At 36.0% G+C, this 18,442-nt stretch overlaps 1 protein-coding gene across 7 annotated transcripts in view; it reads right to left on the reverse strand.

Moving 5' to 3' along the window:
* Window positions 1–4,123, reverse strand: part of LOC138700219 (protein split ends-like) — a 457,327-nt gene extending 453,204 nt beyond the window's left edge. For 6 of the 7 annotated variants that reach the window (XM_069826680.1, XM_069826678.1, XM_069826677.1 and 3 more), the window contains exon 1: window positions 3,868–4,123. In XM_069826680.1, the coding sequence (XP_069682781.1) occupies window positions 3,868–3,950 (83 nt within the window). In that variant the 5' untranslated portion in view covers window positions 3,951–4,123. The remainder of the gene's footprint in view (window positions 1–3,867) is intronic. The other variant, XM_069826679.1, reaches the window with a different exon arrangement.
* Window positions 4,124–18,442: the final 14,319 nt, after the last annotated feature.

Here is an 18,442-nt window from a genome sequence, read left to right on the forward strand (position 1 = left end):
CCTACCGTCAACAAACTTCAGACTTTTTCTAAAGAATCCTTCAGAACTCAATATTAGGGAATTTTGAACAGCTGAGAATGATACTTCAGCCTCAGTTTCTTAGTACCTACAGCCGGTAGATATATCTCATACAATTGAACCACATTTAAACTTAACATTTAAAAAATGTTTGGATGATGTTACATTCTAAAATGAGATACAGTATCAGGAATTTGGTACATTAATAACGAAATTGTAATAACAAACTGCACGACTTATCGATAGTGTTGAAAATATACAATTTTACAGGAGAACTAAAAAAAAAAAATTTTAATATCTTGATAACCAACAAATATCTGACATAGGAGAGTATTTAAATATCTTCTTGTAAACTTCGTATCAATGCCTGGCCATAATGTCTTTGCAGAAGATTCAGAAAGACTTTTTTATATGGATAAAGTGATTTTTTTACGTAACGAGGTTGCTGTTCAACACCATAGTTATGCTCATAAAATTTTAAACAGGTCCAAATATTATTTTACTCTTAAATACCGGTACATATGTTTAAGCATTTAATTATTTTCGCATAAAAATTGGTAACATTCATAACATTAAATCTCATGCCATTCAGTAAACAATCCTTAGAGGTAGCTAATATAGCCTATTTCCATCCCAGTCCAATCATGTGTAAACAGTTCGATGTCTTAAATAATATTTCACCTAACTGAAAGAAATACAGTAGAACCCCTATTATGCGTGGTAACGAAGGGGGTTGACTGAACGGTTAATCGTAAAAATCGGATAATCCGTAACAAAATATTTTCATAAATTATGTGAACTTTCGTCATTTTCTCCGTGGTCTTGTGTTTAATACGTTTGGCAGTGAATCAGAAGTTCATCAATTTAAGTTCGGTTGTTAACGACGTGTTTTTAAGGGGTAAGAAAACTCCTTTTAATGGCTGTCATCGGAAAGATAGGAATAGTAGAGGTCTCATGCCGTAGATTTCCATACTGTATACGCTTTATCTCTTTGATTTTTATTAAATCAATCTCGCATTGTGATGCCAGATGACCCACAGTTTCTCTTTCTCCAAACCACTTAATTATATGCATTTTGTTAGATACTTAGCACAACATGTTTTCTTTGGACACTCATGGAATACATTTTATCTCGAAGTTGCACAGTACGGCAACTCGAAGAGTTGAAACTGTGTAAGTGTAAATGCATGTAATAACATTTTCTCAAGAAAAAATGCGTATACTAATATAACGTACAATAGTATCTACTCCACATGTTTCTGTAGCAATAAAAAATAAAAAATAAAATAAAGGGAGAGAAAGACAGTCGGATACTCCGCCAATCGATTAATAGGATGACGGATAATCGAGGTTCTACTGTACATGGTTAAGTCTTTCAATCCCATCCTGTTCCCTTGTTCAAATTCACTCGGGAAAATTATCAGGGCGTTTTCACGATATTTAAAAAATGTACAATTCCAATTAAATATGAAAAATGTTATTTTTCATAATTACAGCACTTTCTCCATATTATTTAATATTAAATTTTGGTATTCTGTAAGTGTACGACTCAGAGGTTATCATTGTGTGCTACACAATTTTTTGTGATAAAGGCCTGTTTAACATAGGGATAGAAAGTAGTAGAGTGGTACAGTGCTTGCTTACTATCCCGATTATTAGTTTAATAGTGTAAACAGCCTGGGACAGTAGCAGTCGAGTACTAAAGATAGCCGGTAGGGTAAAGTGGACAGCACAGGTGGTATAATACAGCTCTACTACCCATCCCCCCACCACAATGTTCACTCTACCGATGTAAACAGTAGTTTTAATTAATTTATTTTATTTGTTCAATTATTTATTCTGGCAGAGTTAAAGCCATCAGGCCTTCTCTTCCACATCACCAGAAGTGATGGTAATATCTGCAGCAGAGTAGAGTAGTTGGGCACGAAAAGTATATCGTTTTGTTTCTAGAAGTACGGAGATTATTGTGGTTGTTAAATTGTCATCGGCTTTTTTTTTATGTTATAAGTTAAAATATTACAAAAAATGAAGTGTATGGAAACTGAGTAAACTAAGAAGTTAGTGGAGTTATATAAAGAATATCAAAGTAGGCCTAAATAGGGCATTACCATAGAAACAAACAAATGGGAGTAACAGCATGTGAAGATATAGGCCTAGTCATAAAAGATGAGAGACTTGATGTTTCTGAACTGAAGCAGAAATAATCTTGAGACGCACTTATAACAGACAGGTTTTAGAAATAAAAAAAGTTCCAGAAGTCCGGGAGTGGTTCGACCGTGTACACTCCCAATATGAAGTGATATGCAATGACAAATTAAATACACACGACAATACAGCAGCACGACGTTCATTGTTAAATTTCCCTCTGCCAAACCATTAACTTCGCGTGAACGGTTACCAAAAGTGGTGAAGTACTAGTCTGGAGAAAAAGTTTGCTAGTCTACTTTACCACTTACTATCCTAATGTAATGTGGCCTTCAAATACAAATACATATTAATACTGTCACATCACTATTTAATTTTACGAATTTCGACAACTCAGCTCCTGCATCGGTATTCTAAACCTGCAATACATAGTTACAGTAGGCCTATACCCTTCCAAACAAAACTTAGAAGTGTAATGTTTACTTTAAACGTCATATGACCTGAATATTAACTATAATAAATACAAATTGAGAAATCTGCATCTAGTAGGTTTAATGTAAAAGTCTATCGATGAATTATAGGAATGTACTGTACATGCAAGAAAGAACTAAACATCCGTCAATAAACCAATTTCCTGCTGATAAGCTGTCAATAATCTGGCCTGAAAGAAATGTCGAGAAAAAACTTTTAACATAGTTTCTTCAACTATTAAGTTATAGACCAAGTCAATAACACTGAATCTCCAATCTTCATGGCTCGGGATGAAACCCGCAAAAACTCAAGAGGATATTCAAATCGAGACTCCCCCCGGGGGGTCCGCAACGATACATACAGTATGATGGTCAACTATACGTTGCCTCAACCTTCAGTATTCGACCGACCAGAATAAATCAAGAACCCTCCCCTCTTCGTATCTGACCAGACAGTCTTTACTAAACGGCACTACCAACCTTTACATAACATCTGATAAAAATTACGGGCATAAACAAACGCTCAACTAACCCCCCCCCCCTTTCAATCCTGACGACAGAATCAAGCACGTGTGGTCAAATGTCACTAGTCAACAATGACGTCACAAATTCCTAATTTCTATAAAAACAATTTAATAGTTCATAATAGTTCCCAAAATGGCGTCATGAACCATTCATGACCTTGCATGTAAATTGCTTACCAACCTGCAATGTCAAAGATAAAAGCTATAACATTATGTAATACATTTCAGTAATACTCTATTAAATTGTTAATGTGGTCAGCTCTTTTCAAACGCTGTCTCTTACCATACTGCTTCGTCCCATTAGTAATTCTTGTACCATTGTAACTCCAATCGTACAGAAGCCTGTGTGAAACATGAATATAACTTGAAAGACATACACAATACAAGAAGCAGGCAAAATTAAACGTTATATACTATAATAAATAGTACATATTATGTAATATATATGCAGTGTTTGGTTGCTATGGACTCACGCCGTCCCGTTCCATGGTAGCTAGCAGGCTGGCGGGCAGGCGGGAGGGCGGTGAGATGCCTGTCAGGAAATCCGTATGCCTAAAGAAAACTTGGCACAGAACACTTTATAAACACTGGCACCTCAATAACCAACACATTCACAACACCACCACGACAACCAAAAAACACCTAAAACAACGACACTTCGGAGCACCAGCAACATTCTTATTCCCTTGGCAGTAGTAGCACCAACATACCGTTTGAAATGTTCTCGAATCCGATCCTCGCGGATATTCTCCGGCAAATTACCAACCCAAAGGTGACGAGTCTCTCTAACCATCTTGCTCCGAACTCTTCATGGGGGACGCTTTACGTAGCTTCCATCGACAAATTTACGTACGCACACAACATAATAAATCCCTCCGTACCCGCACAAAACATTACTCCTCTGCTTCAACAACTACTCTACAGAGTGTGAAGTGTGACGTCACCGTGGCGGGATCAGAACGACATAAGAACCGAAAAAGACTCGCCAACTGGGCAGCCACGCTGCTGGAATGAAACTGAGTATCTCGGGCGCGAGTTGGTACGTGATCGGACGAGTCCATTTTTACTGAATTCAAGTGGAGGGGTGTTAGGTGCTAATGAGGGGCTGGGAACGGGTCGAAGCATGCAGCCACTCTTGACAAGCAAAAATCTAAAAAGGTTTCGAGTGGATGGGTTGGGTAGCAGCCAGAGGGGATGCTGTGTTTTCTTTCCATTTCAAACAGACACGAGTGTCTGCGTGTTGAAAGAGACTCGAGCAGAGATAACAAGTGCAGTCCCACCCAATCCTACTACTGCTAAGAGATGATCGAAACATTTTGTGAACTTTGTTTCAGGTGGTTAATATTCCAGAGCTGTATAGCATATAACCGCACTTTTAACGGAATATAAAAGACATTTATCTGTTGGGTATTTCAAAATATACAATTATTTCTTGTCGAAGTTCTATGTATTGAAATGCATGACAAATCTAATTATATAAATTTAGTAATTTTGGTCTTGTTTCATTCATTTAGTTTTGGTGTTCGTAGTGTTTGTGAGTGGAAAATTCACTAAATCTATATTTAGGCTATTCTTGAATACACATTGTACCTTTTTTTAATAGCTCCAGCAATATAACTTGAATGTTGCATTTAATTTAATTTTATGGTAACTTATGTGTTTAATATAAAATCACTGTTGCTACATTAAACATTTGTCTAATTTGTCTAAGCTCAAACAGATGGAAACAAAATATAAAAAAAAACATAAGACTAAGTTTAATGTTTCAAAGTAGAATGTGAACTGGATGGTAAAGTCACCTTTAAAATATAAATCTAGGATAGTTGTTGTTTAGTCAACTGTTCGAAGACAGGTCTGAATCTCACAAGTGATATCAACAAGGCACCACTTATGAGGCAACTAGCCAGGAGATAATGGGATAGGGTGGCCAGTTCCTTTCCCCCTCCATTGCATAAATTGCTGATTAGCTACATATTACACTAGTCACATTTTAAAAATTATTTATATACAAAAGTTACCATTAAATTCATTCTACACCTCAATCACGTCTGGTAAAAGGTATTGGTAGGCTACTGAGTTGCATAATAGAAGTATTATTAAAATGTGGTGTTGTGTGTATACTATTTTCAGTTGAGACTATTATTTTGTATGAAATATGTATCAAACATTTTCTGATTTTTTAATATATTATATTACAATTACTATAAAATATTCGATATTCTGACAAAATGTTTTCAATATTCAGAGTTGAATTACTGTGTTCGTGCTTGAAGCAAGAATGAATGAATTCGTACTTTAACCTTATTCAGGAGGAGTTCCCTGAGAGTGAATTAAATTGATTTCAACACGTAGTGATTGAGATGGTTTCTTATGAAATTACAGTATTAATGTCCTGCATCAGCTGAATTTATGACGCAATTTACTGTAAGCTCATCATATCTTGCTATTGTCATTATCATGAACCTAACCACTCCAGTTGACAATAATTGCCACAGATTATTGCAGACTACTACTGTGTTAAAAATGGACATATCTTTGTTGACATCTCTGACTGCGTAGGTCCACAAAGTCAATAACGACTGTTTTACAGACTAGTGCTACAACGGCTACCACTGAAAACTTATTTGTTAACAATGTTTGAACAAGCGTTAAGATCAATAATTGGGTTTTGTATGTCTGGCAAATGCCAGCTTTTAAGCTTTCGAAATCTAATCTCGGATATAACATTTAAGTTATATTGAAGTTAAAGAATAGATACCTACTATCTTGCAACCTGTAGATGTATTAGGATCAAAGTTTTCTTTTTACTCCATAATAATATGTACTACAAACTCGAAATGACATAGAGGAGATATGAAAATTATCCCCTGAAACTTCGGTTTATTAACTATTCTGACTTTTAATTTTACATTGAGTATTGTTAATAGTTTCCGCATATCTTAAATCAAACTAAGAAAATATAACTGTACTGTAGAATAGTAGGTACATTCTGTATTTTATCCTTTTAAACTTTTATTTTATAATTCGCAAATACTAAATAAAATTTTAAATATTATTTCAGTAATATTTGAACTTTACTTATAATTATGCTTATGACGAAGAATATTTGCACAGTTTTCAATTACGTTAACACAAATACACAGTACGTTTTCCATGTTACGACTATGTATAAAATATATTATAATTTACGTCATAAGCTGGTGAACCCATCCACTTCTAGAGCGTGCGGACCACAGATTGAAACCAGTGTTGCCAACACGATTGTTGAAAACCCGCTATGAAACAATGCAGAATTAGAAATGTAAATGTAGAGTATTTAGCCGCTGTAGGGTTTAAAAATCTGCTGAATCTGTATATCAACAATAAATTATATTTATTAAATATTACCTGCTAAACACAAATAAATCAATTCTGGCGGGAAAATCGCTGTGTTGGCAGCCCTGATTAAAACGAAATTGGACAATGAGAACGCGTAGTTCCAAATTCTCCCAGTAGGGGTAGAACAATGCAGTCAGAATTTTCCAATATAATTTGGACAGTTTCCTACAGAGCGCAGCATAATGCAACGTAGCTGCTGGTGAAGTTTCCAAGGCATGAAAACTGTCACTTTGCACAATATGCTGATGATACAGTCATATTTACATCAGATATAGACATCAAAAATGCATATACGAAATTCAAAATTATGTGAATAAAATAGAGATCTGGAAAATAAAAATAAACCCTACAAAAACATATCAATAATATTCACAAGAAGACATCCTCAAGAACCATTTTAAATTAAAACTTCTTTATTATTTATTTATTTATTCCAAGGAAAACAGAAACAATGTACCTATATGGGAGTTAGCCTAGATCACAGGCTATCTTTTAAACGTCATATAACTATAACTGCAACCAAAACATATGCAAAATTTCTGAAACTATAGGTATCCTCTATTCACGTCACCATTCCTGAGTATCTGGAGCAAAAAGACTTTCTACATAATGTTAATTAGCGCCAGTATATTACAGTATATGGATATCCAGCCTGGTCATCTCACAGTGAATTTCTGTTAAGTAAATTGCGTGGTGTACAGAGATCAGGTCTATGTTCAATTCAGGGGCGTATTTTGCGGGCTACCGGCGGTAGCCCAAGGAAATTACAAAAGAAAAAGTTTATAATATAACATAATGTAATAATTTTGTATTATTAGTTTTACCATAGTAATTAAAATGAAAGTAATTGTTAGATATATTTTGTGTAATAATAGGGTCAGCAGTAGCCCAAACCCTTTAACCAGTATACGCCACTGGTTCAATTACTGGAGCAGATTATAGAACAACAAATAAGTTTTTACATCCTCTACTAAATATCAAAACCATAAAAGAACTCTCCCACAAAATTCAACAACAATTTACAGAATCAAGCAAGAATCATCCAAATCCATTACTTTATAAAATTACAATTTAGGCACAAGCAGGGGCGTATTTTGCGGACTACCCGGGCTACCGGCGGTAGCCCAAGGAAATTACAAAAGAAAAAGTTTATAATATAACATAATGTAATAATTTTGTATTATTAGTTTTACCATAGTAATTAAAATTAAAGTAATTGTTAGATATATTTTGTGTAATTATAGGGTCAGTGGTAGCCCAAACCCTTTAACCAGTATACGCCACTGGGCACAAGCAGTCAAGAAACGAAAACCAGCGGCATCTTTTCATTTCATATTTTCAAGGGAAAACGTCAAATAGAAGAGGGAAACATATTTATAACACCAATGAAGATAATCAAGTAGGAGTTAAAAGCAAAATATTGCTTCATCTCCCCAGAAATACAGCTTCAGTGACACATGATGTTGGTGACTTGGTAACCATTTTTAGTGTCAAACTACACGAAAGATTAGAAAAACAGTCACTTTAATTAAAGTAATCCGTTATAAAAAAAAATAATTACAAAACTTACGGCCAAGCCGTCAAATTCGCGCATTAAAGGTCCAGGGAAAATACTTTCTCGTTAGAATGTAAAGAAGCTGACAATATGCAAATCATACTTACTTACTTATGGCTTTTAAGGAATATGGAGGTTCATTGCCGCCCTCACATAAGCCTGCCGTCAGTTCCTATCCTGTGCAAGATTAATCCAGTCTTTATCATCATATCCCACATCTCTTAAAAATCTATTTTAATATTATCCTCTCATCTACGTCTCGGCCCCCCTAAAGGTCTTTTTCCCCTCTGGCCTCCCAACTGTATGTATTTCTGGATTCGCCTCTATGTGCTACATGCCCTGCCCATCTCAAACGTCTGGATTTAATGTTCCTAATTATAAGTGAGGGAAGTGGGGAAAAAACCAGAGGTGGTATGCTACCCCAAGATTTTCCTTTCGCATACCTCGATTTAAAAAAGTATACCCCCTTCTTACAACATACACGTACATGATACAGTATATACAACAAATTGTTTCGTGCAGTCAGTAACGCGAATCTTTGAAGATTACGCAAAACATTAAATTTCTTGTAGGCTGGGAGTTGGCCTGGGTAGTGTAGTCGGTATAGCACTGGCCTTCTGTGTTCGGGGTTGCGGGTTTGATCCCGGCCCAGGTCGATGGCATTTAAGTGTGTTTAAATGCGACAGGGTCATGTCAGTAGGTTTACTGGCATGTAAAAGAACTCCTGTGGAACAAGATTCTGGCACACCGATATAACCTCTGCAGTTGCGAGCGTCGTTAAATAAACCATAATAAAATTTCTTGTAGGCTGGATTCATTGAGCCTAATCCGATCATCACTAACACAATCACTTTTGTGTCACTGAAGTTTCTCCTTACTCCTGTTATGACAAATGTAGCCATTATTATTATATTACAAACACCACTACACTAGTAATAACAAAGAATGAGAAGTACGTACTAGATTTGAACGTCTATGTTAACTGTTAATGACGTCGCATACTGAAGCAGTAAAGCTCAAAATTCAAACCCGAACCAAACATTGCCAATACTGCTTTATGGAAAATCGCTAAACAGCAGTGCAGAATTAATTTACTTTCTCTAGTGTTAAGGATTAAAACTTTATTTATATCACTAACGAGTACTTAAAATAGTATATAAAAAAGTAAATCTGTGATGCTACAGCCCATGAAGGTCAAGACCGATCAGCCGGCTGCTGGCCTCACGTCCACATGCCAGAGCAGAGGTGGACGATCATCCAACCAGAATGATGGTATTGTGTGGTTAGCACGATGATCCCCCAGCTGTTATAGCTGGTTTTCGAAACCGGATTTTCGCTACTTATCGTAGCTTCCCAAGTGCATCACAATGCTTGGTGGGCACGGGTCCCATACACTGGCCGAAATTTCATGAGAAATTTCTTACCCCATGAAGAATCGAACCAGCGTGCATTCTGTAATGCGAGTCCCAAGCAGGATGCCTTAGACCACGACGCCACGGCGCAGGACAAAATAGCATGTAACCCTATTTAAATAATAGATAAGTAAAGATATCTGTCACTGACAAATATTTTAAAAGAATGAAATCTGATGATATGGTCACTAAATTGGCGACAGTGGCCACCACAAGCTACAGATCGCAGCCTTCTATACTTGAAACGCTACCATTGTAAGCATTCCAGAGGTTGACTTATCAAATAATCGTGTCTAAATACACGTTAAATAGTTCCAGGAGACTGTGGTTTAGATCTACGAAGCAAACAGATAGTACACTTTGCTGTGAAAAATATATAAACAAATTTTTACGGATCATATTTTTCAGTGACGGTATGTCATGTTTCATTAATGGTATGCTTTCTGGCCATAGAAACCACGGGTGGTATTTCATACAGGCACATACTGTCTCACTTCCCTCACTGCTAATGTCAGGTTAAGATTACAATGCGTACAGTTCTGCATTGTGTAATTTTCTCCATTCTCCTGTAACTACATCCCTCTCAGCTTCAAATATTTTCCTAAGAACCTTATTCTCAAACACCCTTAGTCTCTGTTCCTCTCTCAAAGTGAGAGTCCAAGTTTCACAACCATACAGAGCAACCGGTAATATAACTGTTTTGTAAATTCTAACTTTCAGATTTTTTGACAGCAGACTAGATGACAAAAACTGCTCAACCGAATAATAAAAGGCATTTCCCATGTTTATTCTCCGTTTAATTTCCTCCCGAGTGTCATTTATATTTGTTACTGTTGCTTCAAGATATTTAAATTTTTCCAACTCTTCGAAGGATAAATTTCCAAATTTTATATTTCCATTTCGTAGGATATTCTGATCACGAGACATAATCATATACTTTGTCTTTTTGGGATTTACTTCCAAACCTATCACTTTACTTGTTTCAAGTAAAATTCTCTCATCGTTTGTGGATTTTCTCCTAACATATTCACGTCATCCGCATAGACAAGAAGTTGATATAACCCGTTCAATTCCAAACTCTCTCTGTTATCCTGAACTTTCCTAATGGCATATTCTAGAGCGAAGTTAAAAAGTAAAGGTGATGGTCCATCTCCTTGCTTTAGCTCGCAGTGAATTAGAAAATCATCCGACAGAAACTGGCCTATGTGGAATGCATATCATAAGATTGAAAATTTAATTTAAATATATATATATATATATATATATATATATATATATATATATATATATATATATATATATTTGGTAATGCATAGGCACCGACTTTTAATTTTTTAAATGGGTGCTCACACTCTGGCACTCGCTTGAGGAACATCATGGGTATTTGGTGGCCAAAGATATAACTAATAAGGAACTCTGGAGAAGAGCAGATCAGCACGAAATCAAATTCAGAAAATGGAAGTGGATTGGGCATGTACTAAGGAGAGAAAATGATAACAATACTAAAATGACTCTGGACTGAACAGACGAAGAGGAAGACCTAAAATAACATGGAGCAACACAATTAGAGATGAGGCTAAACAGGCAGGGAAAAGCAGGAAAGAAATTAAAGCATTGGCGAACAATAGAGTACGATGGCATGCATTCATCAAGACCCTATACTTCCCTGCGGAGTGACCAGGATTACTACTACTACTATACTCTGGCACTGAAATAAATCAATAAAAGTAAATTATTACCACCTTTTTTCTTCAGCTTATTACTAGATATAAAAGCTGTGACATTAACAACTTTTTCAACAAAGGAATATGCCATGACATATGACCTAAGCAAGAATCTCTTTAGTGCAATCTTTAATCTTCAATCATTTAATAGCTTTATTGCAAGAAGAATTCCTTCTGTAACAAACGCCTTTAATGTTCTTTCGTCCGCAACAGGAAAGTTGCAAATTTTGGATTAGTTTCTAGAGCAATCTGTAAGAGGGCAGCTAAGGTGTAAATAATAATAATAATAGTAATAATAATAATAATAATAATAATAATAATAATAATAATGGCTTTATTTAACCTTGAAGAGTTAAGGCCGTAAGGCCTTCTCTTACACTCAACCAGGATTAAAACTTGCTTACATAGTTGAACATAAAACTGGATCGGAATTACTGATACAATTTAGGTACATAATGAGATCAAAAGAGGTAAATACCAGTGGCGTAGCATGACATTTTGAGCAGGGGAAGCTAACTCAAGATGTCTTTCATGTACATATGAGAAAACGTATTACAAAAATATAGTCTTAAAATAAATAGTAGTCAATGTCAAGTCAGCAGTCCGAAGATTGGTTGGAACCTCGTAAGTAACACCAATAAGGCATGACCTCAAATGGTAAAATATGATTTCATGGTTTACACATATCTCTAACAAATAGACACGGTCATTTGCCTTTTAAATCGCACTTTTGTTCGTAAGTCAGTCTTGATAATAGAATTGTCCTAAAAATTCAAGTAAATTGGTGTCAGGAACTGTTATTTCACTCATTATTTATTATATCAGCAGCAATGCACACTAACCTTCAACTGAACACAACTCACGAAAGGGATAACTCGGAAACTTTCAATGTAAAAGCTAGCTTCTTCCGTGCCTTGCAACCAGGGTAGGTTAGTTAGAAAGGGATGGAAAATCTGCGGGGTGGATTATACAGAAGAACGAGTGTGAGAAACCAGTCTGCTTGGAAGCTGGTGTGTGCAGGCTTCTTGTTTACTGCTGCATCTCAAATCATCCTGAGCTGCCACATCACAATATTAAACGCATAAATATAAACTCTATTAAAATTAATAAATAATTTTGTTCATAAACTGCAGGTTTATTATGAAATTATTATTAACTGGGGAAGCTGAGCTTTTTAGCTTACATTGATGCTACGCCACTGGTAAATACTGGGTAGACTGAAAAAATCTGCTTACCTTATTATCTTTTTATACAGCAGATGTTTCTCGGCTTTTCTATCAAAATTTTTGTGACACAGACCCCCAGAGAAGATGATGACCTCATGACTATTAATTTTCACTCCCAAACAGAATACAGGCATAACGATGTAACTTATTTGTCTCAGAGCACTCTGTAAGCCAAAATATTTCTTATACCGGTACTATGAAAATTGAAAATTTCTATTTTGACTTCCTCCATCCGCTATTTTAATATGTAAATGTGGTGTCCATCTCCTATCTTTGTAAGCACATTTTGATTCATACGTCCAACTTGAAAACTCTTTCTAGCATAATTCCAGAAACTTGTGAGATGAAGTGAGGCGATATTTATCAATGAAGGATTAGCTTTTTAAGGTAAACATTATTCATTCTTGAATGCACTCTTTTTAACACACATAATCACTGATGAACTATTAAGTTATAACGACTTCACTGTGTTAACATTTTAAAATGTTAAAACAGTGAAATCATTATAATTTAATAGTTACATAGTTTAAAATGTTAACACAGTGAAAAGTTATAACTTAATACCGGTAGTTCATCAGTGGTAAGAATTAATTTAATTTAATTTTTAAAATAACATTGAAATAATATTATAGCAATTCATTCCTTTACACCAGCCATTTTCAACATGTATGCCTCAGCACACTACTGTGCCACGAGAAAATTAAAATAGTAAAAGTTGTCATAGCAAAAATTATAAAAATAAATATGAAAAGAGTAAGTTAGTAAAAAAAAGTGAATCCACAAGAGACAACATTTAGTAAACACAGTGTATGTTTCAGTGGCGGCTCGTGAGATTTTGGCTTGGTAGAGCTGCACTAAAATTTTCAATATGCAACATTATTACGCTTTATATAGGCCTACAATAGCGAAAATTAATTATAATAATAAATTTTACCTGTATTGAAGCTGAAGCCATAATGAACCACTGATCCAGTCCTTTTTGGTTCTGCTGTTGTTGTCGTTGATATTTATGTTTATTTATAATTAAAGTTTTGAAACACTATACATTATAAAATTTAATTTAAAAATACTGTATTGTTTTGTGTTATTAATTTTATTGGAGATAAGTTAACATTTCTCTGTTCGATTCACAATTTTATTTGAACACGAAGTCTAGCTTTTTTTTTTGCGGCTAGAAAATATATTAATATCACTTTAGCATTGAAATTAACAATATTTTCAATTATCACTTTTTCTATGCTTAACATTGCCAAAGCAGTAAGGCAGTCTTCTGTCATTGTACTTCTTAGAAAAATCTTCACTCTTTCCAGTGTATGAAAACATCTCTCAGGCTGAGCTGTAGTCATGGTAATAGTAAGAATTATTTTGATGAGAGTGAATACTTCTGTGCAGGAATATCCGAAAAATAATAACCTGCTGCGCATGACCTGACACATAAGTTGTATCATCTGTCATGACTGACAAAATTTTAGGTTGTTGTATTTCAGCAGATATTTTATCATGACACACCTCCAAAATGCAGTCAAGAAATTCATTCTAGATTGTCTTGGAAGTTCCTGTAAACACTTTTGAGTTCAAAAAATGATTTTAAGGGACTCATTTAGTGCTGTCATGGGGGCCATACAGCATATGGGAACCTACAATTTTTTAAAGAATCATATGGGGAAGAAAAATTTCTGCCTATATGGAGCCATATATGTATGCGTGCCTACGTTTTGTAGACCTACAGGGAGATCTATATTTTTACATGGAAATCTGTACTGATCTTAGATTCTCACTTATTGTTCCTAGTATAAATCTTACTTGATGTTTATGATCATAAAAGGTTCATCGCTACAGTGCTGGAATCCAGAACCATAATTATATGATTAAAAAACACCAAAGTGCTGTAGATACAAGCTCCAAGATTCAAGACACGTGTGCATCTACTGTGAGGGCTTCATGGGATTCTTCAAATCACGCTTATTTTGTAATTATGAAAATGTAAATGAAAACAATAATTCTTTACTTCCTTTTATATTAAAAGATTATAAGTAACGATTAGCAAGTCTGACTGTGAAACAAGTGGAACCAGGTTCAACTCCTATTTGGGATAAGTTACCTGGTTGAGGTTTCTTCTGGGGTTTTTCCACAAACCCATTAACAGCAAATGCAACCATCGCAGTTGATGAAGCGTCGTAAAATATATATTAAAAGAACCATTAAATGACGATCGGAGAGATAGAGATAGAGGAAATTAAAATATATTTCAAGGGAGAAAAGTAAAGTGTGTGGCGTATGCTCAAGAAAAAAATTACCATGACAGCACTGGATTCATCTAACTTTCCAGCAAATTCCAATAATCCTCGAAACACGCCAGGCTTCGATGACTGTAAAGGTTTCGTCATGTCCACGCAATGGAAGTTCAAATTTCCCGCAAAACTTTATTCAGTCTATAATTTTCGAGAGAATTTCTCGATTTTGTCTCACTTTCTCATTATGTCTGTTTGCTGCCTGTAAGCGTCATTTAACTGATTTATAATGTGTACTTCCCTAACATAGCCAAATCAGTGACATACTTAGTATGTTTTGCAGAATCTTCGTGTTTTTCAGCTTTCTCGGCTAAATGTTTTACATCATTTAACCTCTGCTTTTGTCGAGGTAGCATCACCTCCGAACATTAAACACGGAAAGCAAAAAACGAATTTCTTCAGAACAGCCACAAACCATTTATGCTTATAATAAATACAAGAATTTAATTTCCTGGAGTAAGTCTGATTTCTGCTTGATGATATCTGAGAAATGACTAGGGTCAGGAGTGTCACGACCTACAGTAAAACCACAGTCTAGTATATACTGTCACGAAGGTTGAGTTTATGAGGGTACTAGGAACAATAGACTGTGCAGGTACTATTTCGCATAGGCTATAGTAGCGATCCTAGTGGTTGGCAACTATCTATGGATGCATATTTACTACGTATTGAGCTTCGTGACTGTATATACTAGACTGTGGTAAAAATCATTACCAGTATTTCACGCTTCTCTGCAAACAACAGCGATGAAAAACGGATGTTTTGCAAATATTTAACACTGTTCTTTTTCATAATCGTCTTAAAACTGAAGCAGATTAAACAACCGCACTGTACAGTTTTAAAAATAGGCTACAATAATATGACAGTACATTCATTGAGAAGTAATGCTCTTGTCACAATGAAAAGAAAACAACACACCATGAAAAAATGTGAAATCGCTGTGTTGCGTTGCCTTGGTCTGCATTGCCTCCAGTCCGAAGCTGTTGCTATGCACAACACCAATAACCTCACCCCACTGCTCTCAAACAGGAGTCAGCCTACAAGCACAGTCTAGTTTATACAGTCACGAAGCTTGAGTTGTGAGGGTGCTAGGAACAATAGACTGTGCCGGTACTGTTTCGCATTGTCTGTAATGAGGCGATATTAGCGATCCTAGTGGCTAGCAACTATCTATGGATGCATATTTACTACGTATTGAGCTTCGTGACTGTATATACTAGACTGTGCGTCATGAGGGCACAGCCCGAGCTGCTAAGTATAGCTTGACAAAAGTATCTACCTGCGTTTTACTGAAGACAAAGGCAATAAAAATAAATAATATATTCAATACATAAGTATATCTTTCAGGAATGGCTTACTATTAGGTAGGATTGCAGCCCTTATGGACGCACCGCCACTGATACGTTTACTTAAGTATGCGATCGGCAGAGAAGAGAATGACTGACGCGCAGGTAGGTTTGCAGATCGGTAAAGTTAGAATATCACATCAACCTTGAATGGAATGGAATTGAATTTGAATTTAAAGGAGGATGCACCTACGATCCATCGCTGCGATCTTATTCTAATAGCTATTGCACTGACCCTCAAGCTAAGCACATTCCCGACCCACACTGGCTGACTACACTAAGGTTCGCTGTGTACCCAGGTTTCGGATAGGCAATCCTACTCATTCTTAGGCCAGCTCCCTCCATGCATCTCCAGCTGGCGTTTGGGGAATGATGACGGAATGGAGAAATATTGACGGAATATATGTAAGATGCCTAATATGGGAAAATGGAAGAACCTCGAGCAAAGCCGCAACTGCAATCGTTTCCGTCTCAAGTGTCACTATGAAAAAACCTTAAAAAATATCGTATTTTACAAGTTTTAAATGAAAAAATCTCCCCTAGTTATGAACCATTGGTTTAGATTATGTTAGTGTGCCGCGGAATTTTAAATTAAAACTTTAGTGTGGCACATGTCTCACTTTGAGAGAGGAACAGAGATTAAGGGTGTTTGAGAATAAGGTTCTTAGGAAAATATTTGGGGCTAAAAGGAATGAAGTTACAGGAGAATGGAGAAAGCTGCACAATGCAGAACTGCACGCATTGTATTCTTCACCTGACATAATTAGGAACATTAAATCCAGATGTTTGAGATGGGAGGCCGGAGGGAAAAAGACCTTTGGGGAGGCCGAGACGTATATGGGAGGATAATATTAAAATGGATTTGAGGGAGGTGGGATATGATGATAGAGACTGGATTAATCTTGCACAGGATAGGGACCGATGGATTTATGTGAAGGTGGCAATGAACCTCCGGGTTCCTTAAAAGCCATTTGTAAGTAAGTAAGTAAGTGTGGCACATGTTGAAAAAGGTTGAAAAACGCTGTTTTATACAATACAATCAATTAATACTTCCTTGTTCAAATACAGTATTGTTACATTTTCAGTATTTAAAATAGTTTTTTTTAATCCAATGCCACCAGGTTGTCTTTTCGACATTTCTGGTCTTCTCTCCTGGCCGTGGCTTAGTTGTAACTCACTTCTGAGGTTGGGGCGCCTGGAAGGCGGAGTTACATTACCCCGATGATGTGATAGGATGATTATGATAATGTGGTGCCAGGAGAGGTCTTAAATCTAAACTTAACTTAAATTCCAGACCATGGACGAACACAGGAATAATCCCCGTATTTAAAATAGTATGCAGCATTTGAAATGCGCGTGTGTGTGTGTGTGTGTGTATCTAATGCCAACCCATTTCACTTGCGTGATTCAGGTTCCGCATATTGCGGATCGATGGCAGCACTGTGGCCCATTGTCCATTTGTACACCAATTGGGCGGACCACACTGTAAATGATGTATTTGTGAAGAGTCGTGTGATGTACTAGGGTGAGTGAATGTGTAAGTGTAGTGTAGGGAATGGATGATGATGGTGATGATGATGATGGGAGAAGAGAAAACCCGGTGCCAGCATGTAGCCTACTTCTGTCAAATAGCACACCAAGGGGGTCACCAGGCTTAACATCCCCATCCAATGGACGAATCACTATCAACAGTGGCATATGCCTTCTTTTCATATGCACTGCAGAGAGATTTGGGATTTAACCCAGGCATATTGGTGCACAATCTAGTGATTAGAAGTTGTGCACCACCATTTCTCCTAGCACCGAGGTAGATATTTTACATGAAAATCTCTGACCCTGCCGGGAATTGAACTCGGGCTGGCTAGTCTGAAGGCAGGGATGCTACCACAAAGCTAATTTGGAGGACACATTTGAAATGCCTGAGCAGTAGAGATGAACAAATTTAGCTGCTGCTTTCGCTCACTATGTTCATTGCATTTGTCTTTCAAGTCTCGTCTCGTAACTCTTGTGTGTTTCAGTCTTGCTCATCATTCTCGAAATAGCATTTGGTCGGTGTGGGAAGATTTTGTAAGTTTGAATAACATACATCATTGAAATAAATAACATTAGAGATGTTTAATTGATGCAAAAAGACAAAAAATGTTCTGGTTCTATTATCAGATATTACCTATGGCTATATAAATAGAAAAAAATTCTCAAATAAATTTGCATTCCTAAGAAACATAAAACATAACGTTAAATAAAGTGTTAATATTTTTTTACTTGAGATTGTACACTCGATCTCAAACATATGAAAAAAATTCTAGACTTTTAATAAGAGCCTACTGTAGTAATTAAATAATGATTGAAAACG

Source organism: Periplaneta americana, chromosome 5 (genome assembly GCF_040183065.1).
Source record: "Periplaneta americana isolate PAMFEO1 chromosome 5, P.americana_PAMFEO1_priV1, whole genome shotgun sequence".
Classification (NCBI taxonomy): Eukaryota; Metazoa; Arthropoda; class Insecta; order Blattodea; family Blattidae; genus Periplaneta; species Periplaneta americana.